This window comes from Lonchura striata, chromosome 13, assembly GCF_050655825.1.
Source record: "Lonchura striata isolate lonStrDom1 chromosome 13, ASM5065582v1, whole genome shotgun sequence".
Classification (NCBI taxonomy): domain Eukaryota; kingdom Metazoa; phylum Chordata; class Aves; order Passeriformes; family Estrildidae; genus Lonchura; species Lonchura striata.
In genome coordinates, this window is record NC_140715.1 from 11,217,616 (window position 1) to 11,245,559 (window position 27,944).

Below are 27,944 nucleotides of genomic sequence, written 5' to 3' on the forward strand. Positions count from 1 at the left end.
TTTAGCTAATCCTCTATCTTCATTTAACATCCCATTATTTCAGCAGCTTTTTTGTAAAAGCCATTCCATCTTAATGCTTACAGATTTTTTTGAGATGTTCTCACTGCTGCCTCTGGCCCATTATAGATGAGTTAATGCATGAGCTTGGTAGTCTGACTTCTGTATTTAACTGGTTTTAAATACAGAATTCTCTCGTTCAGTATTGTAGAAATATTAATTGGATTTGTCAGCTCTGTTTTTTTCCCCAATACACATAACACTGGCCTGCTGCTGCTGAACTCCACCACTCCTGCAGTGGCTGGGGGAGTCGTGGGCACCTGTCCTGGCCGTGGGTTTGTCCTGGCCGTGGGCACCTGTCCTGGCAGTGGGTTTGTCCTGGCAGTGGGTTTGTCCTGGCCGTGGGTTTGTCCTGGCCGTGGGTTTGTCCTGGCCGTGGGCTTTGTCCTGGCAGCGGGTTTGTCCTGGCAGCGGGTTTGTGCTGGCCGTGGGTTTGTCCTGGCAGCAGGTTTGTCCTGGCAGTGGGTTTGTCCTGGCCGTGGGTTTGTCCTGGCAGCGGGTTTGTCCTGGCAGTGGGTTTGTCCTGGCCGTGGGGTTTGTCCTGGCAGTGGGTTTGTCCTGGCCGTGGGTTTGTCCTGGCAGCGGGTTTGTCCTGGCAGTGGGCACCTGTCCTGGCCGTGGGTTTGTCCTGGCAGTGGGTTTGTCCTGGCCGTGGGCTTTGTCCTGGCCGTGGGTTTGTCCTGGCAGTGGGCACCTGTCCTGGCCGTGGGTTTGTCCTGGCCGTGGGTTTGTCCTGGCCGTGGGTTTGTCCTGGCAGCGGGTTTGTCCTGGCCGTGGCTTTGGGTTGCCGGGCTCTGGAGGCGAGTCCCGCTCCCATGGCAGCGCCTCCGAGCAGGGCACTGCAGCTTTTCGGTGCCAGGACAGTGGTGCTGATGGGAGCCCTATGTGTCATGGGCTGGTCAGGGTAACGTGGCAGTTTTATTACCTGGCACACAAGGAGAGGTGTTGCCGGATTTTCGGTGGCCATAAAGATGGATATTAGGCCAACTGGATCTTACAGCAAAGAAGTCAATACGCTCCCTGTTCGATAATGCCAGTAGCTCTGGCGTCCTCGAGCGGTGCTTGTCTGTTGGTGTGTCCTCGGCGTGCACCGCCAGCCCCGCGGCGGTGCCGTGCCAGACTCGGGGCTGTCCCGTGTGTGTCCCCGTCACCGCCTCCCCTCAGCGCCACCATCGCCCTTTCCCACCCCCGCACCCTGACGTCACGCCTGAGGCCGCGGCAGCCATCTTGAGTGCGGGCGCCGCGCCGTCAGAGAGGGGCGCGCGGAGCGCTCTCCCAGCGCGCCCCGCCCTTCTCCTGCCCCTACGCAAAATGGCGGCGCCCGCTTCAGCGGCTGGAGGCGGGCGGCGCCGGCGCCTGCGCGGTGGGCGGGGCGGGCCCGCGGCGGCGGGCCTGCGGTGCCGGGGATGGCGGACGGCGGCCCGGGAGCGGCGGCCGCACCGCCGGGGCCCCCCGCGGGGCTCTCGGCCTCCCAGCGCCGCGCAGAGCTGCGCCGCAGGAAGCTGCTCATGAACTCGGAGGAGCGGATCAACCGCATCATGGGCTTCCACCGGCCTGCGGCGGGCAAGGGTGAGCCCCGTGGCGGGTGCGGCGGGGCTGTGTGAGGGCTCCGGGGCTGCGGTGACGCCTCGGCCTCTCCGGCCGTGAGCGCTGCCCGCGGTGCCCTGGTGAGCAGGAGCGGCTGGCTCCCCTCAGTGCCGCCTCCGTCCGCAGGGATGCTTCCACAGCACGACCTGCCCTGCTCCGCCAGGGACCCGCCCAAAAAATCCCTGTGCCGCCGGAAAGGTCGGGACTTGGGCCCGGCACGGTCCCTAGACAGCGAGCATACAAGCTGTCATTTCACTGCAAGTAGGTTTTTTAGTTGAAGAATCGATGAGCTTCCCCCATGTTTTTAGTCAGTAGCTGTTGCCTTTCATAGCTGGCTTTTTATAGCCAAGTTATCTCACATTTGGATAGTGACATAGATGTTTGTGGTTGTTACGCAGAATTTTCTTGCAGAGCCATATACTGGGTAGTGCACTTATATCTCTGTACATTCTTCAAATGGGCTGTCTTGTCAGGAAAAATTCTCAGATTTTGGTTTATAAGGATGCCCATGAGCTGTGAATCAGTCTGACTTAACACTGAAAAGAATTCCTGAAGTGTTAGTTCTTGCTCTGTGGTAGGTCCAGACATGCTCTTGATTTGCCTTTTGCTCTCTGCCTTCACCTCTGTCTCTGTAAGATGGGTCTTCAGGCTTCATACAGAACAGATTAACACTGCTCTGCCTCTGACAGTAGAACAGCAAGCTAAAGTGCACTTCTCTTGTCTGCTTCTTTGTCAGGTATTAGTGCTCTTTTGGTTGGGTCACTTTCTGCAAATCTTTGTCTTTTTTTTTTAATTTCAGTCCATGTATTTGGATCTTTCTGTTTGTGTGTGCAGTGCTCTTGCTTAAGGAAGCTCAGTGTTTTAATATCTCTATTGCCTCAACTTCTGACCTGCATTGCACAGCTTTATGTCTTGTGTCTGCTCCATGAAGAGTGCCCTCTTTAATCATAAATGTGTCTTTTCTCTTGGGAAGCAGAGGCCCAGGATCCTGACCCAGTGTAGCTGAAGTGTTGTTCCATGTACACAGCATGCGTAACTCTGTTTTTATTTTTCTTCCTTAGATGATGAAGGTCACACAGAATTAAAGCTTCAGCACGAGCAAGAGAAATCAAACTCCCTTTCCATTCCTTCAGTTTCCAAGCGGATTGTGCTTGGTGATTCTATGTGTAACGTGACAGGCTCGACCGAGCATGCGGGCAGCATGGCAGAGCTCAGAGGGGACAAGGACTTGTTTGGTAAAGCCCCAGAGCTGGTCACCGAGGGGACAGGCGAGCTCCGTCAGCGTCACAGGGGAGAGCTGCCCTCTGAGGCTGCACCACGGCCACCGAGACATGGCTTGGAGCAGTACCTGTCCAGGTTTGATGAAGCTCTGAAGCTGAGGAACCAGCTGATGAGTGAGAAGCCGAGCCAGGAGAACGGGAATGCGGCGGAGGAGTTTGACTCTTTCCGCATTTTCAGATTGCTGGGGTGTGCTCTGCTCGCCATCGTGGTCAGGGCTTTCGTGTGCAAGTACCTGGTGAGTTCAGGGACACAGTCCTGCTGGGGCTTGCTGCTTGGTGCAAGTTACTGGGAAATATCTGGGGCTGAAGTCTATTGGTAACGACCCAGTTGGGAACTTCAGGCACTCTATATTTCCAAAAATTATATAAAACCTAAAAAAAAATGCTGAATTCTATGAGATTTATCTGCTACAAATACAGCCACTGTGTAACCACTGAGAGCAGCACATTTGGTCTGTTGTGTGTGTTGTTGTGGAACACTGGAATAGTTGTTGCAGCTTAAATGCCCTGCATGTTTATTCCTATCTTGGTGAGCATATGAGTCAGCTGCTCCTCGAGTTTAGGGTCTACAAAAGAATAATAGAGTAAGAATAGAGCTCTCATCTGTGGAAGTGTCCAAGGCCAGGTTAGATGAAGCTTGAAGCAGCCTGATCTTGTAGAAAGTATCCCTGCCCATGGGTTTGGAATGAAATGGCTTTTCAGGCCACTTTCAACCCAAATAATTCTGTGATTCTAAGAATAATAGTTGTACCAAGATACTCATTTATCAGTAGTTCCTCAGTATTCCCAGTGCCAGCGAGAACAAAAGCACAGAGGTGTGATGCAGCTGCAGCCATACAGCTCCTGGATCCCTGGGCTCAGTTTTGCACTTTGCTGTTCTCTTCTGCCATTTCAGTTCTTTTGGCTCAATGAATATTAGGCAGAACCTTATTTTTGGCATGTAACTTGTCTACTTAGATTTTTAGTATTCAAGAACAACTTTGCTCTGTTCCACAAATTAATTTTTACCTAATAATTTTCTTTTCTGCTTTGGAAGCATTAAATCTTTGTGTTTCTTAGCTATTCTGACCAAGTTAATTTTTATATATTCTTTTCTGTTCCTTCAGTCAATATTTGCACCGTTTCTTACTCTACAACTTGCTTACATGGGACTGTCCAAGTACTTTCCAAAGGTAATTTTTTTTTCAGAATTAGATTAATTTGAGGTGTTTTAAGTTTAAACTTGTATTTAGATTGTATTTTAGGACCGATGCATGTGAAGTATTCTTCCCTTGTTTTAAACTGTATAGTTGAATGACCAGCGCTGATAGTTTATACTAGTTTTTAATCTTTCCAGATTTAGTCCAGGATATTTTTAAAAGCTGCAGTGAAAACTAGCAGCTTGTGTAGCTGTAGCCTAATTCAAAGTGTTTGACCAGGAAATCCAGGTAGTTCTTTCATGTCTTCAGGAAACTTGCTTTTCTTCTAGACCATGCCCTTCCCCGGTTATTATTTGTTTTGCTAAACAGCTGTTCTGCATATAATATCCCAATGAAATCTGGGAGAGTGTTGTTAAAAAATGAGGCAGAATGTTGAGTTTTTTCCACTGCTGGTATTGGTTTAAATGACAGCTTGAAATGAGACATTTATCTGTGTGTGAAACTTGCTGCTTATTAGCAAGATTTGCTATACCACTTGCTTTATATATTTACAACAAGTAATTGTTCCTTAAGCATTTGTTAGGTTGATGATTTTGTCAGTTCTGTGGTGCAGAGTGGGATTGAATGATGTTCAATCCACAGTTAAAAGGGAAAATTTGCATTTTAAAAGGAATAATAGATTACTTGTAGAAAATCAGAATAAATCAGCAGTTGTTTTGTAGTTAAGCATATCATAATAGTCATTCTAAGCTGATGTGTCACAACACAAAACAGTAAGATTAGCCTTAGATTTGCACCAGCTCATCTGGTACATCACCTTGATCTTGTTTCTTGTGTACTTAAAATCCACCCTTCAGTTTCAGAATTCAAGAGGTGGCTCCTTTCCACAATTTGCTTTTACTGCAGTTAGACGTGGGTGGGTGAGGTCAATCCCTTTGTTAACCTTCATTTTTCTCCCATGAAACACAGAAATATTCAGAAAGCCTAATTTAGATTGGATTAAATTAAAATATCCAGCAATTATCATCAAATTATTAGAATTTTCAGCTACTATCACCTTTTCCTGCATGTCAGACTTGCATCCTTGGGATTCCTCATCTTAAGGATGGAACAGCTTTCAAAAGTTTGGAGCATTTCTGAGTTCAGAGGATAAAACTACCAAAGTAAGTTGTTCTAAAACAGAAAAGTTGGTTTTCAACTCTAAATAATTTTTTTCTTAGAAAACTTAACAATATTTCTGGGGTTTTGAGCAACCTGGTCTAGTGGAAGGTGTCTCATAACAGGGGGTTGGAATGAGATGAGCATTAAGGTCCTTTCCAACTCAAACCATTCTGGGATTCTGTTTTTTGCTGAATAGTGGAATGGATTAATCGAGTTCTGACAGTGGAGATGCCAGGCTTGGCTCCTTACACCTAGATTTCCCTTGTCTGGGAATGTTCCCACTCATGCAGGAGCAGCTGCCCAGCCTCACATCTCAGCCTGCTGGGAGAAGTAGTGTGAAGGAGGCAGAATATCCAGGATGAATTTTATCTGCTGTTAGCCAGCCTGTCACTGGTAGATCCATCACAGCAGGAATCTGTGTCTCGGATAAGTGCTGTGACTCCTGGAGTGTGTCTGGACAGGATCAATGCAAACCTGCTACTCTGACAACGCATTTGGAACGTGTGAAATTAGCACAACATCGGTGACATGTAAAGCAGAATTGGATTAGGAGAACTAACATGATATTGGTTTTCTTTCCCTTCTAGTGTGAGAAGAAGGTGAAAACAACAGTACTGACTGCTGCTCTTCTCCTCTCTGGAATCCCTGCAGAAGTGATCAGTCGCTCCATGGACACCTACAGCAAAATGGGAGATGTTTTCACAGACCTTTGTGTCTATTTCTTTACTTTTATCTTTTGCCATGAACTTATTTTGGTTTTTGGCTCTGAAGTACCATGATGACTGTAGAATTCCACACAGTAGCTACACTAAAGCTTTCTGTTCCTTTTAACATTTGACTGTGCAGGCAGGTCTAAACCTTCATTAAAATTCTTACCTGTTAGAATGCTTGAAAGGGGCCTTAAATCCAATAATTTTGGGAAAGGGAGAGCAGGGTCCCAGACTGCCAGTTGTGTTGGTTCAGTTTATTTAAATACTGTGTCTACATATTACAAATGTGAAGATTAGGATGCAAGTGACAGTGGATGATTTATTTGTTTTAGTTAGATGACACCCTTCTCAGCCTCCTTCATAAACATTTACAAAGCTGCCTTTGTTCTTTTCAGTGAGAACAAGAAAAGAATTCCCTCCAGCAGAACCATATATATGTGTATATCCTGTATGACTATAGCTAACAAGACCTGCTCATTTTTTGGTGTTCCCATTTTTTACAGAAAGCTCTAAAGAAAAGAAATCCCTGTATTCTTTTCAAATGTTCAAGTTCAGAATGTTAAACCAAGTAGCTGCTTTCTGGAGAATGTTGGTGAAACTTGCCACTTAGTTGTTCTTATCCCTGCCTTGCCATATTTTACTTGTTGTGATTGTGATTAACTTAATTTGATTGTTGTGGAAAAGAGCTGGGCAAAACCAACAACAAGAAGGTCTTGGTGCTTATAAAGGTCATTATTCAAAAAGTAAGAAAAAATAGAACTAACCACATCTGTTTATGAGTTTCCAGCAACCTAATCCTAGTGCAGCTCACACCTGTACTGATACTTTTTTTTTTATGTTACCAGTTGTCTCATGAGAATTTTACATATTGGCACCCAGCCTGCAGTATCAAATCTTTGCTCTAGTGTTTGTAAAACTTACAAGGGATACAGTTTTGTTTTCAATCTCTTAGGAATTTTGCACAGTGAGAGGAAGTGTCATTCCAAATAGTCAATTTAAACACTGATAATCTCTGAAAATCTCTGTTGAAGCGAAATTTGGTAGTGTTTTCAGCTTGTAGTTTTCTTTTTAAAGTCTGGACTTTCAGGTAGTATAGGCTGTTGCCTATTTTTAGCATAGTAAACTACATATTTAACTTGGTATTTGCCTGCAGAGGTTCTTTTAGGGCGCAGATGTGTTTAATTGTATCTCTCTAAATGGCCCAGCTTTCAGTTGATTATTTTTTGTTAAAGCTTCCTCCTGCAATTTTAGTGATGCTTTCTTGACTTTTAAATTAGAGACATGTTTGTGGCCTGAATACAAGAACCTTATGTTTTGATTTGACCATTTTCATGGGGTTTTTTTAAACTGGTTCTGTTATGGTGAGTATTATATTACAGATATAAAGGGCTGGGTTGCAGAAAATTCTGACTTAGGTTTTTCAGCAAAGGTATTGATTCAGCAACTTTAAATTTATTTATATTAGATAGTAATTTCAGAAAACTGAAATTACAGTAATTTAAGATAAAGTTGAGATACATAAATAATGAGTTTACTTAAAAATTACTTGTTCTGATTCTCTATTTATATGCCCAAATGTAATACAAATAAATTGGAAAAATCCCTACACCAGTACCTGTAAAAAGCTATGAATTTTAATCCTCACCATAAATTTTAATCAGATAAATACCCTTGCATGGGCAGAGCACCAGGAGGGGCTTGTGCTTAATTAAGAAACCTCGATGAAGAAACGGCGATCAAGAAACGACCTTAGACCAAGAAACCAATCTCTTTTATTCCGTTTTTAACTTACCTCTGCTGGTGTTCGTAGTTGTGTTTAACGTTTATTGCCGGAGCGATTGTTTTCTATTAAAAGCCTCTCGGTTACCCGCTTCCTCGGCGCTGTGCGCGGCTGGGCCGGGGCGGCGCTGCGCCCTCCGCCCGCCGGGGGGCGCCGGCGCGGCCGGAAGGGGCGGCGCTCCCGGGGCGCGCGCCGCGCGGGCGGGGAATGGCCGCCGCGTAGCGGGAGCGCCGCCGCCATGGGCCGCGAGTCCAGGTGAGGGAGCGGCGCCGCCGCCTCGCCCGCCCGGCGGCCGCGGCGCGCTCGGGGATCGGGCGGCGCGGCGCGGGGAGGCGGCCGTGAGGGGACAACGCGGCGCGGCTTTCCCGGGCGGCGGGCGCGCTGAGGCCGCGCGGCGCTTCGGGCCTGGCTGGGTCCGAGGTGCCACCAGCACCTCCGGCCTTCACGGGTTTGTTCCAAAATGTCATCGTTGCCCACGCAGAGGGGTTAGCTTGATTTGGATGGTTTTGTTCGTGTCTTTTGTGTTTATGGAGCAGTATATTTTGCGCTCTCCCAGTGATGTAAAGCCCTGATTAGGGTTGTAACCAGCTCGGCAGTAATGTGCCCTTGTGCTGCGTGTGACTCGGGCCGAACCTGTGCTCCAGATGATGCGGAGCTGCTCACACCTACCAGGCTTTAAAGCCATTCCACAATTTGCTAGTGCTGTCGGGCATATGCCTCTGTCTCGTAGTTTAATCAGATTTTTATGCTAAAGCTGACATGATAGTCCTCACATGCAGTTCTGCTACACTCTAATAGTTCCCAGGTCCATCACGGAGATTCACCCCAAGAAAGACAGATTACTTGAAATTTTAACAACCATCTTGGGCCCAAATTAGTGATCTATTGCAGAGCTAGGCACTCCCACAAACCTATCTAAATTAGTTCCAGATGAGCTGGGGCAGCAGTGGGTGGTACAGGGCTCTGTTACAGCCTTCTGAATTGAAAACCAGGCTCTGGCACTCCAGCCAGCAGGACTCAGTTGCTTATCACAATATAGCTTCTCTTCTGAAAATGACAGAGTCCTTCTATTTGGGCTAAAAATAATGCTAAAAGTGGGTTTAAACTTGTATTAATTTTCTATTTTAACGTACAAAAAGTTTTAAAAGTGAAGAAATGGTAAGAGAGTGAGAGTGAATGGTGGGTGGAGATGGGTGCATGTGTTAGGGTTGGTGTGAGGAAATGTTCCTCACACTGGGGCTTCTGGAACTTGAAATCATCTTTTTGTCTTTATTGCACACTATAGAGGAAGAAAAAATAAAAACAAAAGTAGTTCTCTAAAACTATAAGATTAGAAAGAGAGGATTTATAGAGCAGATCCCATGCCATTTTGAGATGGAGATGGAAAATCAAACAAAAGTCTCCATGCAGAAGGATGTTCTTTGCAGTCAGTTATCCTGCTGATAGGCAGGAGGATGTGGATATGTGCTACTGTACTAACTCCAAGTGCATGTGCTGCCTAAATATACCACATAACATAGACTAGATATAAATATACTGCTATTTTTAGAGCTGAACTATTTTAATACTACCATGCAAGTGACACAAAGAGTGGGGGGCTTCAAGTCTTGTCTTCTCTGCTTCTTCCTTCTTCTCAAGCATGACTATTGGGCTTGTCAGGAGAAAGGCTCTGTGAGTCTTGAGCCACAGGAGAGTGACAAAGGAATGATTCTGGCATGGTGTCTGAAAATCTGGGATTGGAGGAAGAGGAAATGGTCACAGTCACAGTCCCTCTGTGACTTCTACATTCAGTTGAAGAGTTTCCTAGAAAATTCCTTTCCCTGCTCTGCCCCACAGTGTGGTTAGGATAAGAGCATTAATGAGAGGAGGAAAGCAGACACCCATCTCCCTCACACCCCTCAATCTTGCTGACTTTCGACAGCTTCTGTTGTGATATTTGATATTACAGAATTTCTATTAATGTCAGCATGGTAAAGGCATTGACCACAGGTGTGTTACTTCCTTGAGGGTTTATGTTTCTTTAATTCCAGTCTGACAGCTTTCCCACTGAGCAGAAGTATAGTTCACCTACCTTATATGGGTAAACATTTATTGCATAAAAAGTAACAAAGAGCAGTTTTGTTTGTCTGAAAGGTTTTGAGATAGTTTCAAAGAGCCTTCAGATTTTCCTATATATTAAATGGAAATCAGTGGATTTCTGAAAAGGAAATTGTTCTTGATGTTCTGGTGTTCTCATGTGCTTATAATAATACTCTAAAACTAAAAGAAAAATAATGAGCAAATAATCCTTCTAATTTCAGCATCATTAAGAGTGTATATGTATATTATACATACAGTATGTATATTAATCAGTTTGCCAAGATGATTGGAGAAGTTTAGACATTTAAGAAGCCCAAGAATTTCAGATAATTATTCTGCCTGCTGCACATGGTTCTGGTGCTCACTCTGACCGTGCCCGCAGGCATTACCGGAAGCGCTCTGCGTCCCGGGGGCGCTCCGGGAGCCGTTCCCGGAGCCGTTCCCCGTCGGACAAGAGGAAGCGCGAGGACAGGCGCTCCCGGAGCCGGGACCGGGACCGCAGGCGGGAGAGGTCGCGCAGCAGGGACAAGAGAAGGTCTCGCTCGCGGGACAGGAAGCGTCAAAGGTACGACGGCAGCTCCAGTCAAGGCACTAAAAGTGCCTGTCCGCTGAATATTGATGTTCTCCCACTCCAGCTAGTTACTTTGCTGATGCCTGTGGTGGATTTCACAATGCTTAAGGCTTTTTCCTTATTTAATGCTTTCTGGCTTGCTGGTGCTGGAGTTTGTAAGTTCTTAGCGGTCTTGATGGTTGGTGGGTTCCTTTTATAACCTGTTCCTCAATAGAAGCATAAAGTTATGCTCTGAGTATATCCTAAGTAAAGACAATTTTGTTGCATGTCAGACGTTCAAGGAGCAGAGAAAGGGAACGGAGCCGAGAGAGGAGACGATCCCGGAGCCGAGACAGGAGGCGCTCAAGGAGCAGGAGTAGAGGGAGACGGTCGCGATCCTCCAGTCCAAGCAAGAACAGGAAAGCAGAAAACAGGTATTCTAGTGTTCTTAGCTTTAGAAATGTGTAAAAGCTTACTGCAGGTCGTTGTCTTTTAAATGTATCTTGATGAGGTTTTCAGATATAATTGAAAACAGCATATAGTCAGGCTCTGCTATAAAGTGAGCAGGAAGTCTGTAAATGATAACAATAGTCTGTATACAGCGTAAGTAGTGATGGCACTCTAGAAATCATGACAAGCTGGAATCACAAAAGCTTTGGGAATAAGTGTATGTTTTGTATCAGAATAGTCCAAAGAAAAAAACTTAATGATACTTAATTAGCTAAAGAGAATTTTATATTTATTGTCATAAGCTAGCACAAATTAGGTTTTGATGCTTTCTTTTAAATTGAAAGCAAGTAAGTATAACAAAACCTGTTATAAATGGTTTTTATGTTCAGTGCAAGTCTGCCTGTTATGTTTGCATTATATGAGTAGCTTTTCCCAGGGAGAAGAGCTTTTGTCTGTCAGCCAGGACAGTATGATTAGGGGGATGCTCACACTTCCATGGCAAGATGCTAGATCACTTTACCTTTCTCCAGAAATTCCACAAACAGGAAATCTGTTCTCGTTTCTGAATGCTGACTTCAAGGAGGTGTAAAATAAAACGCAGAACAACTGGAGTATCAATTGTAGGAGCTCTGAAAATCAAGTCTGCAAAGAAATGAGAAAAGCACATAAATTGCTGGATTGGGTTGGAGTCTATATTACTGATAGAGGAAGTATTTCCATTACATGGAAAGATTGTCTGGGAAGCAGTGTGTTTTGTGAGGTGTTTGAAAATGTAACAGGGTGATTATAGAAAAAAAAAAAACCACAGAAGTTTCTGTCACCATATATGTATTCTCCCCCTGAGAAAAGCTGCAATGTTCTAAGAAACTTTTCCTCTTACATTTCAGATCAAGATCTAAAGAAAAGACAGAAGGTGTGGAAATCTCTAAAGAAAAGAAAAAAGACAAAGATGACAAAGAGGAAGAGAAAGATAAAGATGCTACCACAAATGCTGTGGCCACTGAGGTAGAGACTTCTAACACTTGTACATGTAAAAGATAAAGAATTTAAACCAGGATGTTTGTGGATGTCCAGTCTTCTACAGCTTGCTCATTCAGTGGTTACATTTGTAAAGCCAGTGGCCATTAATTTTTACTTTTTGGTTGATTTTTGTCATAGAATTTTGATCAGAACAAACTAGAAGAAGAAATGAGAAAACGAAAAGAAAGAGTGGAGAAATGGAGGGAAGAACAACGCAAGAAGGCAATGGAAAACATAGGAGAGCTAAAAAAAGAAATTGAAGAGATGAAACAGGGGAAAAAATGGAGTTTAGAAGATGATGATGGTATTTAATCTCTTTATATATAACAGAATACTTCTGTTCCTAGTATATTTTTATTACAACAGCTTTAAAGCATCTAATTACTTTTTAGAATGTGAACCATAAAATAAAAAAGCCTAATTTGGTCATGGTGTCAGGTGGTTTAAGATGCATTTTTGATAAACCAACTGGAGAGATTTGTATGAGGAAAAATTATATAGTAATATAATGGACTGTAATTATTTGGGTGGACAGTAATTTGACACATGTAAGGATTTCTGTCTTTCCCTGTCTTTTATCCCCATCTTTTTCACTCTTGTTAGATGATGAAGAGGAAACTGCAGAAGGAGAAAAAGAAGGCAGTGAGGTTGAAGATGAGGAGTTAGATCCTTTAGATGCTTATATGGAAGAAGTAAAAGAAGAGGTCAAGAAGTTCAATATGAGAAGTGTGAAAGGTGGAGGTGGGAGTGAAAAGGTAAAACCACTTGTTAAATATTTCTTGCTTTTAAAAGATGGAGAACTTTGTGTTTTAATAGTGTTTTAATGTATGTTTGCTTTAACTATTGTTTCCTGGTGTTTTTATTAAACTGTTTATCAAGTATTATTCTGATAAAATTTCACTAAGGGAAGTAGCAAATAAATGGCTCAGTATAATGTATCCAGAAGTACAAATATTATTAATGTTTTTTACAGAATGGGTTTTGTTACATACAATGGTGCATTAATTTTTTTTAACATTTTTTATAGAAAACTGGACCAACTGTTACCAAGGTGGTTACTGTGGTGACAACCAAAAAGGCAGCTGCTGAGTCAGAAAAGAAGAAAGGGGAACTCATGGAGAATGACCAAGATGCAATGGAGGTAATGGAAATGTTTTGTATTTCTCTTGTGAACAGGCAAAGTGCCTGTTCTTGCTTCCTTTGGTTGTGTGTGGAATTGTTTGGGCTGAAGAGCTGTGAAGGGTGTGGGTATTTTGCTGCTCAGGAGCCTGTGCAGGGTCAGCACTGCCCGAGTCACAGACCCAATACCCTGCAGGCCCCGGAGCTCAGCCACTTCAGGCCATGCTCTGTAGTGCTGCTTCTTCAAAGCTGACCTGGGGACATCTGTCTGAGCTGTGACTGCAGTGTGACACCAGTCTACTGACTGGCTGCTTTCTCCTAATTTCTCTTACTGTTTCTTTTGTGTGGCAGTGATTATTTCTGAATGACAGGGCTGGCAGTTGGCATTGGTAACAGTAACACAAAACGTGGTGAGAGTTAAGTTTTGGGAGAAATATGAAAGCATTAGAGGAAAGAACAACTGAGACATATAAGTTAAGAGCAGGTCTTCAGTTTCATGTCTAGTAGAGTAAGAAGTACCTGTTACTTCTGAATAGTTTTACTATAAATGAGAAAAGCCAATCTCCTTAAAAATTTATTAATCCTAATGTACACAAAAATTGTGATCTCTGCAGTATTCCTCAGAAGAGGAGGAAGTTGACCTTCAGACTGCCCTGACTGGCTATCAGACCAAGCAGAGAAAGCTGCTAGAACCAGTGGATCATGGAAAGATAGAATATGAACCTTTCAGGAAAAACTTCTATGTTGAAGTACCAGAACTAGCTAAAATGACTCAAGAAGGTAAACAGAAATACAACCAGAACACCTTGGGTGATATTGAAGAAAAGAATGGTGGATTTTTCAGTGTGCTAAGGAACAGCAAATTCTTTGCAATGTAAAAGTATTTGGAGCAATTTGCTATAGAAAAGTGTTAAATCAGGTGCATCCCTGTTGAAGTGTCAAGTTTGGCTTTGTTAAAATGTAAACTCTTATTTCAGAGGTCAATGTATACAGGCTGGAGCTGGAAGGAATTACAGTCAAGGGAAAAGGCTGTCCCAAACCAATAAAAACCTGGGTACAATGTGGTATTTCTATGAAGATTCTCACTGCCCTCAAAAAGTAAGCAAGCACTTTATGAACTGTATCATCCTTGATTTTGCTTGCTGTGTTCTGTCCTATGTCCACGAGAAGGACCTTTTACTTTGCTGCACAATGAATGCCACATGTCCATCTTTGTAAATCCTACATATATAGTCATCAGAGTGTTTATCACTCTGTGTTGAATTATTGTTATTAACTATTCTCTGCCATTTGTATCATGCTTTTGCTGCTCACTTTGATCTGTATTTTTGAAGGGCACTGATATGTATATGTAAATATGAAATATGTAAAAATATGTAAAATAATTTTAGCATAACTTCATGAGTCACATCTGTCAAATTCTGTTTTGTTCTTAAAATATTTTTTTTGCCTTAAGACATGGCTATGAAAAGCCCACTCCAATTCAGACCCAGGCTATCCCAGCAATTATGAACGGACGGGATTTGATTGGCATTGCTAAAACAGGAAGTGGAAAAACTATTGCATTTCTGTTGCCCATGTTCAGACACATTATGGATCAGAGAGCATTAGAAGAAGGAGAAGGTCCCATAGGTAAAAAGATTTTATTTTCGAAGTTACTATTTAAATAAATATAACATCAAGTATATGCTTTAGATGGGATTTCAGTTCTTTGTGTGGTTACAGGGAGAAGTGCTTACTAATGTCACTTGATAAGTGGTCTCTTTTTTAGTTAAAGATCACCATGCTCTTTAATGTTGTTTTGTGATTACTGTGCTATCTCATTTGTTTGTTTCATGTTGTTTCAGTAGCACTCCCATGTCCACAGATCTGGAAGACCTTCCTCCCTTGATTTTCACACTTGGACCAGATTTCCACTCCTTCCTCATGTTTCAATTATCTTTTCCTTGAAATTACATTCTTAAAAATAGGGAGTAAATTGCTGTAAACATCATTACAAATATTAATTTCTATTGTGGAAATTACAGCATCTCTTGTATTGCAATATATGATGAAAATGTTTTGCTTTTCAGCTGTCATTATGACACCTACACGTGAGTTGGCTTTGCAGATTACCAAGGAGTGCAAGAAATTCTCCAAGACACTTGGGCTTCGAGTTGTCTGTGTTTATGGAGGAACAGGAATCAGTGAACAGGTATGCAAAACACATGCCTGGTTTGTCAAAGAGTGCTAGGGCTTCATTAGTGAATGTTTCTCTTCTAGCAAAGTTAGTTGCTTTTTCTTTTCCATTAATCCAGTGCATTTGCAGTCTTCATTATGGCTCTTCTCTGTGGAAGTGGTAGTAATGCAAAAAGCTTTGCATATAACTTAGCCTTAAATAGTAATGGTCCTGGAACGTCTTAGATATGATCCTTAAAATTTCAGACTTGTTTCTCTTTATGTATGTACTGAGCATTAAATGAAAACTGAATTATTAGTGGGATATGATAGTTTGAAAGTTACTAGGAAGCTGTATTTTTCTGAGAGTTCCCCTTATGACAATAAAAGTCTGAAAATGGTAACTTTGGTTTATTGCATTATCAAATATTGCATCTTGAAGTAACTTAGAGATTAATTTCAAGGTTTTCCACACCTCCACCCCACCCATTTATGGAAACAACAGGAGTTACCATCTGTGGTGGAACGTGGTGTGTCTACTATCACTTGTTGCTGATGTAACACTGACATTTCTTAAAGGCTCTTAACCACATTGAAGTCTTAACCTCATTAAAACTGCTTCAGGTGGTGGTTACTCTTTGGAAGCAAAGTTCTCCAAAGACTTGAAGAAATTACTAATTAAAATATTTACATAATTCATGTTAGTAGAATAGCTGTATTACAGTGTAGGTGGTTTTCTTTTCTGCAAGGTGATATATGTTTTAAAAAATCTGAAAGAAATCACAAAGCAAAAAGTAATAGATTGTTTACTCTGTTTTGAAATCAGATAGCTGAACTCAAAAGAGGTGCTGAAATTATTGTTTGCACACCTGGACGTATGATTGACATGTTAGCAGCTAACAATGGTGAGTAGAAAACCTTTTCCTTTGGAGATTATTTTACATTTGTTGTGTAATTCTAACAAATTCAAAAGATCATGTATTTTGATAAATGGTCTTACGGAATTTTCTTATATCTCTTCAGGCTGCACTGTATAGCTGTTGGGAATATATAGCACTAGTCATAGGCTTAAGCATATATTGATTCGACTTTTTTGGGGAGGACAGGAAATACTACATTCTTGAAGAGTTTTTGAGAATGTTTATCATTGTTAAACTTGAAATGTGCTGGTCCAAATTTTTTAAGTTGGAGTCATTTAGATAAAGGTTATGTAACAGTTGCTTATTTTGTTTGCCCGTTGATTCGTTACCTGTGCTGGAGTAGCTCAGCAGTTCCCTGCTTTACAAGAGCATCTGACTCTGCCTTTATCTGTTGGCTTTAAAAAACAAAGAAGCCCTCCCTAAATACCTGCTCAGAAGTAAAAGAACTGACCTTATATCAGATATTCAGATGGATTAAATTGAGCCACTGCAGCTTTAAGAGGTTTTGTCCTAGTGTAACCATTGCATGCTTATTAGATAAAGTTTTATTATTAAATTATTCCACATCAAAACCTCTACTAAACTGTTGACATTATTTAACTTCTGTGAAAAAAGTACCTTCAAGACATATAGAACTGGGCTTCCAAGACTTAAATCGTCAAAGGTAGGTACATTAATGCTGTTCCCAAGTAATTTTACAAAGTTATTATTTGGGGATGAAAGTGTTAAGATGTTAAATAGATGTGTAGATATGAGGAATACTTGCTTTGTTCCTTAATATTGTACTCCATATTAAAAAATGCTGCGCATAATGTCTTAAGTAATTTGAGGATTCAGCTACAATTTGCTGAAGCTGAGAGGACCAAATTCTTCTGTAGTTTGATAAGCACAAGTCTGAGTGATAGTTGTAGAAAATATAACAAATCTTTTCCATTCAGAGAGCATTTAGCAGTGTCATTCCACAGTTGTGTGGTACTGAATGTGTTTATATTGTTTGAGAGTAAGATTCTAAAACCCTTGAGTTAAATCCTTCTCATGAAAGGGAATCTCTTCACTGTTTGGGAAGGGTGCTAGTTATCCTGTCCATGATAATTTCAAAATGTTCACAGAAACAAAACTTGCTTATTTTATTTCAACCTGTCCCACAATTTGGGGTGGTTCTTGATTTTAAGTTCAGTAGTGTTACTGGGTAGGTTTTAATCTTTATATAATAGTAATTTTGAAAAGACTGCTTGCTCTGTTTTATTCCTATTATTAGAGTGATCTAGAACTAGTATGGTTATCCTCATATAGTTATTCTTAATTCCAAGGAAGCATTACAGATTGTGTATAAAGGAATTTTCTGAGGCTGCAGCAGTTAGCACTGGGCTTTGCCTTCCACACATACGCTGTAATCTCTAATATGTTCTTTTCTAGGTGCCGCTGTCAGATACTGGCTGATGTGGCTCCTTGCTTCAGCTCAGTCTTAGTTTTATGATGTGTTTTGGCGAGGGCAGTTTTCTGAATTTTACAGGTTCTTCTGGCCCTATGATGGTATGCAAGAGAAGAGTTTGACAAACTAAAAGGGCCTTGTGCATACTTACACATTTCCCAGAATGTATGTGTGATTAAAGTGTGAACATTAAAATTCACATTTAGTGAATTTTTTAAAAAATTAATTAATGTCTTTGTTAGAAGATAGTGAGACTGTATAACATTTTAAAAAATATTCCTAAGGGAAACTATATTTCCATTTGATTTTGTTTCCCATGTGTTTTTTCCTCTCCTTTCACAGGACGGGTGACAAACCTGCGTAGAGTCACGTACGTTGTACTTGATGAAGCTGACAGAATGTTTGACATGGGGTTTGAGCCTCAGGTAATTCATGACATTAGGGGTGGTGCCAAAATATACTGGTTTTCACGTCGAGGGTTTTACAACGCTACATTATTACTACACTGCCAGTGGGTGTTCAAAAAGATATGCTGCATATGGACAGCAGTTTAGGCTGATTAATATTTCTATTACTCTCATTATTTATAACTCATTATAACTCTCATTATTTATTACTCACATTATTATAAGATCACATTATCCTCACATCTAGTGGAAGGTATCCCCGCCCATGGCAAGGAGCTGGAACTGGAAGATCTTTAGAGTCCCTTCCAACCCAAACCATTCTGTGATTCTAGAGCTTAGATTTTTCTCTAATACACAGAGTATTTTACACACTCATTTTGAATACTCGTGGCCTTGTTGTATCCCTGTGTAATTCCTTGATACAGGTGTTGTGTTAGTAGTTGTAGTCTGTTTATAAAGTCTTTGATGTCTCTTGGCAAGAGATAAGAACGAAATGTTGGAAATCCTGCTTTGGACATCCAGGGCTCATCCAGTTGTCATGGGCTGTACTGTTCTTCAAAACTAGGAAAATTCCTTTTATTTGTCTCTTGAGCTGTAGAGTTTCTGCTGCATTTCCTAGGATTTTTGCTGAGCTGCTGCCAGATTGCATATTGCCATGCAACTTCCTCGTGAATCCAGCAAGTTTTGCCATCTTCCAATGCCAGCAGCTTGGTGCCTAGAAGAAATCCGTAAAGAATGTTTTGTAGTCTGGGAGGTGCAGATACCACCTGACTTTAAAGATGACAGCTTTGTATGAGTGTGAAATGGAGTTGCAGCAGTTGGATGTTAACAGGGAATGTTCTCTCGCCGCAGGTCATGCGCATTGTAGACAACGTCAGGCCTGACCGTCAGACTGTCATGTTCTCTGCCACTTTCCCCAGAGCTATGGAGGCCCTGGCTCGCAGGATCCTCAGCAAACCTATAGAGGTGCAGGTTGGAGGCAGAAGTGTTGTCTGTTCTGATGTGGAGCAACACGTGGTGAGTATGATACATCTGCCTTGCTTATCTTCTCATTTGCTTGCAAAGGATTGTTCCCAGCAATGTTGAATATAAATCAATATACCCACAGAGCTTTTATTTTCAGAAGTTTAGTGGCCTTATTAAAAATGAACTTAGAATAAATTAACACCCTAATCTGTAAATGCAGTGTGATTTTTTAAAGTTGGTTTGTAGCACTAAGCTGAACAGCTGTTTTACCACTAGCTGTGGGAACAGCCTGGAAAACTCATCTCCTGTTCCTGATTTTTACTTTTATATACTCTGGATTTGTATATTGACTCAAGATACAAATTATACTCTTTTGTTTGTCTTTTTCCAGATTGTCATAGAAGAGGAGAACAAATTTCTGAAGTTACTGGAGCTACTGGGACATTATCAGGAGAAAGGATCTGTTATCATATTTGTAGATAAGCAAGAACACGCTGATGGGTTATTGAAAGATTTAATGAGGGCCTCTTATCCTTGCTTGTCTCTCCATGGAGGTAATCTGCAAATTTAAGGACTTACATTAACTACTCCCAACTAGAATGTTGGTATCCAGTAGTTAAAAATCACTTAGTTTCTGTATAGTACCAATTTTATTACTTCTTCATAAGCTGGTTTTGCTGTGTAACTGGGGAGGATAATTGTCTCTTAATTTGAAATAGACATGATATTGTGTAATTACTCTTCATTGTTCTCTGTGAGATGTCATCAGATGCCAAATCTTGTGTCTGTGCAAGAGGACTGTTACTTAGAGTTAACACCTCTCAGGCAATATTGCTAACTACTTGTTATTGTAGAGTAGTGGGTGCCATTGGGGAGTATCACATGGTATTTTTATTTGAGATTCCACAGTAACAGCAGTTGTTGCTTTACTTTTCTTCTGTCAAGTAGTAATAGAATGGAAGTAGCAAGAGGAGAAAAATCTCTTTACAATGCTGTCCATCCCAGTGTATCTTAAAGTACTTTTTAGAGAATTTTATATAAAATCAGTAAGTACAAAATCACCGTTCAGCAGGAATGCAGCAATGGAAGAGGGAGAAATATTCTTGTTCTTCTCGGATTTCTGTTGCCTTTAGAGAACAGACAAAGCCTCCAGATGAGGTCTCAGCTGAAGTACACAATAGAAAATAATATTAAAAAAAACATTTTGAGGATCTTGGTATGGGGAAAACATCTCCTGGTAGTTGAAAAACTAAAAATTATTCTAAATAATAGAGGTTATTTTGGCTAAGGTATTTTGCCTTCACAAGTATGACAGTATTGAAATTTTATTTGCTTGTGGTTTGGGTTGTTTGAAGTTCGAGGGTATTTTGACCTGTGTACAAATTCTCATGACTTAAAGCAGAGCTTTATAATTAACTGCTTTGTCTTGAAGGTATTGATCAGTATGACAGGGACAGCATCATTAATGACTTCAAGAATGGAACCTGCAAACTTCTGGTGGCCACATCTGTAGCAGCCAGGGGCTTGGATGTGAAGCAGCTGATGCTGGTGGTCAATTACAGCTGTCCCAACCACTATGAGGACTACGTGCACCGAGCCGGCCGCACTGGGCGAGCTGGCAACAAAGTATGTACACTCCTTGTCAGGTTTGGTTAATACTGGCATTTTTCCCTTCTCTCTTGTTTGATGTTGTTCCAAGGGATAGCTACAGAAGGAATAGTTTGTATTGTTGGTGAGAAGAGTGTTTTTAGTATGTTCTGAACTTCAGCAGTCTGAAGTTTTGAAGTTATGTGTTCTTCTGATGTCTGAGGGTTCTTTTAAGTCCCATTTGTGGCTGAAAGTTTGGGTGTTTTTCGCTGTTGGAAATGTGCCCTACTAAATTGATAAGATTTTAATTTTTCAGACTTTTAGCCATGACAACACTGGTTGAAAGGAGAGATTTCAATGTTTACTATCTTTGGATGATTACCTCTGTATCAGCTTCCTGGGAAATCACATTATTCATTCTACACTTCCACTAAAAAGGAGTTATTGCATGACTGTCATGATTACTTTCATTGACTAGAAATCAGCATCTCTGCAATGGTGCTTCAGTAAATTTAGAGATAGTGTCTTTAGAGCTTTTTCCTAATTGTCTCTTAAATGAATTTTGACCAGGGGTATGCATATACATTCATTACTGAGGATCAGGCACGTTATGCTGGTGATATCATTAAGGCTTTGGAATTGTCTGGGAATCCAATTCCTCCTGATCTGGAGAAGCTCTGGGCTGACTTTAAAGACCAACAGAAAGCTGTAAGTAATTCTTACTTCTGTAGGGGACTTGGTCCAGGTTTAATGCCTGTGCATGCATATGTCCAGTTGTCCAGTGTACATACATGGGTCACTTCTGTGGGAACACGTGTGCTTGGCTGAGTGTGTCAGTGACCTCTAGATTGGGCTCTTGAATGTCATTTAAAGAGCTGTTCTTGAGAATTTAAATATTGTCACCAGGTTTGTAATAGATAATAAGAGGCATTTTGGCTTTTAACAGAATTCACATACAAGATCATGAAATCCTTTCACAGAATTTGTATGATTATTTCTAGAACTCTCACCATCAGAGGATCTCACTTATGCTGAGAAGAGTGACTTTGGAATTTTCTGATATGAAAAAATGGAGGGGTTTTTTTTACTGGGTTTGAAAAGCATTTAAAATGCTTACAGAAAATCCCAATAGAGTACTGTCTCTGCTGAATTAACATAGGTTCTTTTTATTACATTTCATTGTGAAATGCAGCTTTTAAATTTGAAGCACTTTACGACTGTGCTAGGATTTGCTTTTTAAAGAACTTCAAAATTATTTGTATAATCTTAAAGTTAAAGTTTATAATCTTAAAGGACTAGGATTTGAAACTCATAAGTATGATAATACATGTTTTTGTTTTCAGGAGGGAAAGTTGATTAAAAAAAGCAGTGGATTCTCTGGCAAAGGTTTTAAATTTGATGAAACAGAACAGGCTTTGGCTAATGAAAGAAAGAAGCTACAAAAAGCAGCTCTTGGCTTGCAAGATTCAGATGATGAAGATACAGCTGTTGATGTAAGCACTTGGGAATAGGATTTAAGTTGCTTGTGGATTTTCTCAATGCATTGGATTTTCTCCCCCAGTAGGTTACATAATACATTGCAGGAGCATGGATTTCTATTACTCTGTGACCTTTGTTGTTGACTGCATTTATTCTTCAAATATAGAGATACAGCTATGAATATCAAGATCTAGGAAGATTTTCAGTGTCTCTTTTTGACTTACTGGTATTTTACACTTAACGTGTGTAGTTGTGTAAATGTCACATAAATTATTTGGGATATTAATCTTGCATAAATGAAATAGAACAATGGTCCTCAGTTGCAAACATATTTTTATTTGAAGTGTTTTAAAGACATTCATGGTAGCATTTTCTATTTTAAATCTTACTAAATTCCTTTCTTAATGTTGGATGGATTCCTTTTTGTGACCTTGCAAGTAAACACTGTTCATATTTTTTCTTGATTAGATCATCCTTTTGTTGAGCTGTACTTTTGAGCAGGCTTATACCATTTATACAAGATTAATTTCTTTAAGAACATTTAAACTAAATGCCCCTTAGTATTTCTTTATGTTGACAAGATTATGTAGTGGTAAATGCAGTGATCAAATAATTGTTATTTTCTTTAGATTGATGAACAAATTGAAAGCATGTTCAATTCAAAGAAAAGAGTAAAAGACATGGCAGCACCAGGAACATCAAATGCTCCTACACCATCAGCTGGGAATGCAGAAAAATTGGAAATTGCTAAAAGATTGGCTTTGAGAATCAATGCCCAGAAGAATCTTGGAGCAGAGGCACAAGTCATGGTTCCCTTCCACTTTAAGGTCAGGCTCTTTACAGACTAATTTTATTCTTTTTTAATAAAGGTTGTTCAGTTCTTTGTTCTCTGGTTGCCATTTGATTTAGTATTTCTGCACAGTAGTAACATACTGCATTGTTGATCTCATTTAAGATGGGCTAACTCACTTATATAGGATTTATAAGTGAGCTGATGTAAGACTTACTATAGAACTATAAATGCTTTGTCTGCCCTGGCAAAGAGTTAATTCATTACTGATAACATTACAAAATTAGTTTTATCAGCTTTGGCAGAGTTTCAGAACATCTTTCTCTGCTGAAGCACGAGATGTACATGTGATGTACAGTGTGTTTAGATTGAGCTTAATTGTTCTGGAATATCCAAAGATATTTTAAACTGAAAATACAGAAGACCTCCAAGATCTTTTCTTTGCAGATGTGAAGGGAGTTATTGAGAGGAAGGAAGGAAGAACAAAAGTCTGGAGAATGTATTTGTTATGTAGACAATAAAATTACATAGACAGCTTTAATTAAACCCTTACTCGTTTATATAGGATTTTTTTTTGGCTACCTTGTTCTCAGTATGGACCTGTGCTTTTACAGGATGTGATGCAGCAGGCTACAAATGCTATCCTGAGAGGAGGCACAATCCAAGCTCCTACCGTGTCTGCCAAAACCATTGCAGAACAACTGGCTGAAAAGATCAATGCCAAGCTCAATTATGTACCCATAGAGAAGCAAGAGGAAGAGAAACAGGATGGAGGACAGAATGAATCCTTCAAGAGATATGAAGAGGAATTAGAGATCAATGACTTCCCACAGGCAAGTAACCATTTTGCTATAATCAAGTATAAATGACCATCATTTAACAAAACCTCTCTTCGTACTTAACACCAGTAAAATACTATGTCCCTATTTCTGATAATTCCTAATTGAATTGTTACTTTAACTGTGATTACTTCTCAGGTTATAAAATGCAATGCTTTGGACTTATTCCAGAGAGTACCAGAAAAACAAGTATTTGTTATCTTACAAAAATGTCTTTACCCTCTACCCACTTCTCTGATACCCAAATCTCTGACACTATCTGGTGTATTTTGCAAAGGCTTTACTGCCATGACTGATACAACTCTTTGTCCTTTTTTTAGTACCTGAGTGTTTCTGCCATTCAGAATATTGCTGCTCTGATCTAACTCATCTGTTATTTTGAGGATTTATATTTCACAGTATCAAGTACAAATTTCCTGTATTTATCTTTTGAGGTTCTGCCCATGCTGGCAGAACTGATGGATTGGCATTTTGTGTGGTGCCTTTCTCCTTGTTTATCCTCTCATATCCTTTACTTTGCAGACTGCCAGATGGAAAGTTACCTCCAAAGAAGCACTGCAGAGAATCAGTGAATATTCTGAAGCTGCCATTACAATCAGAGGAACTTACTTCCCTCCAGGCAAAGAACCCAAAGAAGGAGAACGAAAGATTTATTTGGCTATAGAAAGTAGGTATTCTTTTTATAAATATTTCTGTTAAAGCTATGAGTCCAGTTTTGTAATTAGACATGGAATTTCTGTAGTCAGTGTTTGGACACTTAAGTTACAGACTCACTGCAGTTACTTTGCAATTACTGAAAAACACTTGTTTATCTTTATACACTTATCAAATGATCCATGGGGATCACAGAGAACAATTGGCACAAAGAGGTCTGTGCCAGTGTGAAATAAGGAAGAAACTAGAAATCTCTTTAGGCTGTTAAAGGTATAAGAAATTACATCAACTACTACAACAAAAACTTGGCAAATGTCATGATGGTTGAGTTTTTCTCAAGAAACATTGAATCCTACTTATTTCTGAACAGTATGATTTATGACTGTAGTATCTACCTTAAAAGAGAACACAGTCAAATTTTTATGCTGTAGGCTTCATATACAGAAAGTGTTTAAGATTATAATACATATTTTTATCTTCAGGTGCCAATGAACTTGCTGTACAGAAAGCAAAGGCAGAAATCACACGACTTATAAAAGAGGAGCTCATCAGATTGGTGAGTGCAATATCCAGAATGCAGAGGGAAAGTGCCTTAATGTGTGCTTTATGAGATTGACTTCTGCAAATGTTGATGCTCTGGCATAAGGTTTTATTAATATCAGGGACTGGGACTGATAGATCTCAAAAACAGTGTTTAGGGAACAGCCTAAAAATCCATGGCACTGGTTAAGCAGCCAGAACACAGCTGTTATCAGCCAGCAGATGGAGATAACACATTGACAGAGCTTTTTGGATGTGGACCCTCAAAGAGTTGGGTCCAAATAAATTTCCTAATTTCAGCACCATCAGGAAGGGGAAAGGATTATTCCCCTCATTCTGATATTTTATATGTGTTGAGAGGTCTGGCTTGCTGTAGCTTTACAGTGTACCCAGCTAATAACTTAGTGGGGTTTTATTGCAATTCATTTATCCATCTTCACTTTTAACTGTGATTATCCTCTTCTTTATTTGCAGCAAAATTCTTACCAACCAACCAACAAAGGAAGATACAAAGTTCTATGAGCCTTTGGAGTTACCTGTCTGCTAGCAGCTGGTGCGTGAAACTTTGTGGCTTCTGTTGTTTTTGCTGTTTACACTGCTTATTGTAAATTAAGAAAATTTTTTATTTCATCTTGCGGACATTTTTTTAACAGAAAATTGATACTTGCTGAAGCATCTTAATTCTCTCTACTAAAGTTATCAGTCTTAAAGCAGACCAGTTTTGGTGAAACATGATTTAATTTAAAAGTGCAGTTTATACACTTTTCATCGTAAAGAATATTAAATAAACCAACTTAATTTTTTTTGACAGACAGTATACTGTTAAGTAAAATGAAAGTGTTGGAATTTGTGTTGGAAATTGTTAGAATGTACCTGCTTCATATTGTTGAAATGGTTCACACATCAGTTTATACTGGAAAAATTATAAAACACCAAAATAAAGGCAGGATTTTTCTTCTGATCCATAGCATCTCTCTGGCTGGTTTCACACACATTCATTCCCTGTACAAAAGTCCCCCTAAGGTCAGAGAGTCTTGCATTGATCAGACTAAAGAATTTTATCCTTCTCATGTCCCCATTTTTCTTTATCATCCAGGTAATAGATAACTCTCTGGGGTTGTTGTAAAGTGAAATGTTTTGTAGTATGGCAATAGTTTACCTGTTTTTTTCCTAAACATCAGAATTTTAGGATTTTTTTTTTTTTTTGCTCATTCGGTGACATAAGACTGAAAGCCTGTTTTAGTTTAAAAAGGAATTTGCAGGAAAAGAGAAACCTCTTTTGTAATGAAATACAACTTTGTCACTCTTTTATAGTGTTCTTATATATACATTTAATGTGTTTATTCCCCTAGGATTGTAATCTTTATTACTGTTAGGACATGGCTTTAAGTAAAAATGTATAGTGATATTTATGAATGAATTCCACAAATACTATCATTGCAGTCAATAAGCTACTGGGACAGCTACTGGTGCTTTTGAGGTCTCATGCCCATATCCAGTAGGATTCATGGTGAACTTTAAGCATTTAACTTCTCTCTGCTTGTCTGGAGCCAAAGCAGTAGCAATTTGAATTGTCTCATTCTAGTATCTGCAAGACGTTCAAGATGATAACGTTCAAAAGGACTTTCATAGAAAGCTTTTCTTACCTGACACACTGAGAAGAAAGGTGTCATTTTAAACCAGCTGTGTATATACTGCTTTAACCCTGCTGAAGACAAATCATACAATCTGCATCATGGCTGTACAAATTCACAACTTTTCTTTCCAAACTTCAGGTAATTTAAGTGGCTCTTCATGTTTGCATACAACTGTCTGTTACCCTGTCAGTGCACCTTATTTGTAGTACAGGGAAGAAGCAAAGGAATGACTGTCCCAGCTCAACAGTCTACTTTTAGGATAAGTAAAAGTAGAGCAGAGAGAAGCAGCACACACAGTAACACTTCTCAAAACTTAAACCAGAAATCCCAAAGTGAAGTTCTGTTCTACATTTAAATACATGTTTTCCTTTCCTTAAGGACTGGGGTTTGATGTCTTTCCTAGAAATCCTTTGTTGAATTGTCTAACTTTTGGACAGTGTCCCTTCCCAGAAGGGAAGTTGACACAATTTGTGTATTTAATGAAGAGCACTGCGGAGTTTGGACAACCTGACAGTCTAAAAGTTTTGGTTCAAAATGTTCATACATTGATATCTCCTAAAAAGGGCATGATGGAGATACTTTTATTGGATTTCAAAGGTGCAAAAATGTATAATCTTTAACTTCCTGGGGGTTTTAAATGCAATGTCAATATTCTTATGGTTTTTTAATTCCAGCAAAAATAAAAACAATTTCAATGTATATTTTTCAGAAACTGTCCTTCTGAATAGCTCCTCTGTTTTCTGCATTTGCACTGCTTCTGTGGTTTTTCATATGACAGTTAACCTCATGCTGTTTGGAGAGGGGTGATGGGAACAGCAGCTTATACATTTGTTATTGTGCTGGAAATGCAATGCCACACAGCCCAGACTCAGTTAAGAAAGTCACAGTGAAGATGTTTGGATACATGAAAACAGGAGCAAAATGCATAAAAGCTGGGGATAAAGAGACTCTCAAATAAACAATGGAAACGATATGAGAATAAAAGTTTGGAGAAGATGGAATTCAGTAATGAAAAGCTCTATGTAGTTCTTCATAAGAGTGTCCATGGACCTAGACAAGATCTTTATAAACATCATGATTTGGCTGCTTTCCAGGGAATCTGCTCTGGTCAGATTCACATTGCCAGTTGTGGGAAGAGCACAGGAATGCTGATTTTTTGGTTGGTTTTTTTTTTTCCTTTTAAATACACATCAGCAGAGCTTGTTCTGTTACCTGCACAGCTGATAATGCTACCAGCTTTCAAGAGCCTCTATGCTCTCAGTGAGTGAACAGTGATGTTTAGGGTGGATAAGTGATAAAAGTATTTGGCACTGGATCATGAATGACCTTTATCTTGCATGTCACATAATATGGTGGTGTCACTGTGCAGCAGGCTCACACCAGGGAGGGAAAGCAGGGTGAGATCCCTGCTCCCAGCCCAGCTCCCTCATTCTCCATGCAAGTGACCCATCAGAGATTCAAACAGCAGTAACCCCCGAAACCACCACCCCTGCAAAGGATTAATGCCCAAGGCATGAAAACGGGAGAGACTAAATCCAGTATTTAGTGTTGGGGGAAAAAAATTCACAGCAAGATAAAAAATGTGTGCTATCACAGTTCAGAAT

General features: G+C 40.2%; 2 protein-coding genes across 7 annotated transcripts; both read left to right on the plus strand.

The window, feature by feature from the left end:
• Positions 1-1,445: 1,445 nt before the first annotated feature.
• Positions 1,446-7,545, plus strand: CAMLG (calcium modulating ligand). Of its 4 annotated transcripts, XM_085591270.1 has the most exons (5): positions 1,446-1,626; positions 2,706-3,160; positions 4,031-4,096; positions 5,138-5,226; positions 5,812-7,545. In XM_085591270.1, exons 1-4 carry the CDS (start codon positions 1,464-1,466, stop codon positions 5,201-5,203), a joined length of 750 nt encoding a protein of 249 aa, XP_085447396.1. In that variant the 5' UTR covers positions 1,446-1,463; the 3' UTR covers positions 5,204-5,226; positions 5,812-7,545. The 4 variants fall into 4 exon arrangements, with proteins under 4 accessions (XP_085447396.1, XP_085447394.1, XP_021405151.1 ...); XM_085591268.1 differs by lacking the exon at positions 5,138-5,226 and having other exon boundaries at positions 1,446-1,905; XM_021549476.3 differs by lacking the exon at positions 5,138-5,226.
• A 351-nt stretch (positions 7,546-7,896) lies between these two features.
• On the plus strand, positions 7,897-27,085 carry DDX46 (DEAD-box helicase 46). Of its 3 annotated transcripts, none has more exons than XM_085591267.1 (24): positions 7,897-7,969; positions 10,176-10,358; positions 10,637-10,777; positions 11,681-11,798; positions 11,952-12,117; positions 12,417-12,568; positions 12,841-12,954; positions 13,547-13,712; positions 13,910-14,030; positions 14,389-14,564; positions 15,005-15,126; positions 15,916-15,994; positions 17,784-17,866; positions 18,701-18,865; positions 19,206-19,368; positions 20,247-20,440; positions 20,972-21,109; positions 21,745-21,894; positions 22,510-22,707; positions 23,285-23,503; positions 24,032-24,176; positions 24,646-24,719; positions 25,178-25,256; positions 27,050-27,085. In XM_085591267.1, the coding sequence occupies exons 1-23, from the start codon at positions 7,953-7,955 to the stop codon at positions 25,223-25,225; spliced, it is 3,132 nt and encodes a 1,043-aa protein (XP_085447393.1). In that variant the 5' UTR covers positions 7,897-7,952; the 3' UTR covers positions 25,226-25,256; positions 27,050-27,085. The 3 variants fall into 3 exon arrangements, with proteins under 3 accessions (XP_085447393.1, XP_085447392.1, XP_021405223.1); XM_085591266.1 differs by having other exon boundaries at positions 26,289-27,052; XM_021549548.3 differs by having other exon boundaries at positions 25,178-27,052.
• The last annotated feature ends 859 nt before the right edge of the window (positions 27,086-27,944 follow it).

Bases quoted from the DNA above. Each gene is read 5' to 3' on its own strand.
- DDX46 (XM_085591267.1), top strand. The intron at 10,778-11,680 runs GTATTCTAGTGT...CTTACATTTCAG, and splicing joins AACAGGAAAGCAGAAAACAG to ATCAAGATCTAAAGAAAAGA. The intron at 18,866-19,205 runs GTGAGTATGATA...GTCTTTTTCCAG, and splicing joins CTGATGTGGAGCAACACGTG to ATTGTCATAGAAGAGGAGAA.
- CAMLG (XM_021549476.3), top strand. From the start codon at position 1,464: ATGGCGGACGGCGGCCCGGGAGCGGCGGCCGCACCGCCGGGGCCCCCC. The intron at 3,161-4,030 runs GTGAGTTCAGGG...CTGTTCCTTCAG, and splicing joins CTTTCGTGTGCAAGTACCTG to TCAATATTTGCACCGTTTCT. The intron at 4,097-5,811 runs GTAATTTTTTTT...TTTCCCTTCTAG, and splicing joins TGTCCAAGTACTTTCCAAAG to TGTGAGAAGAAGGTGAAAAC.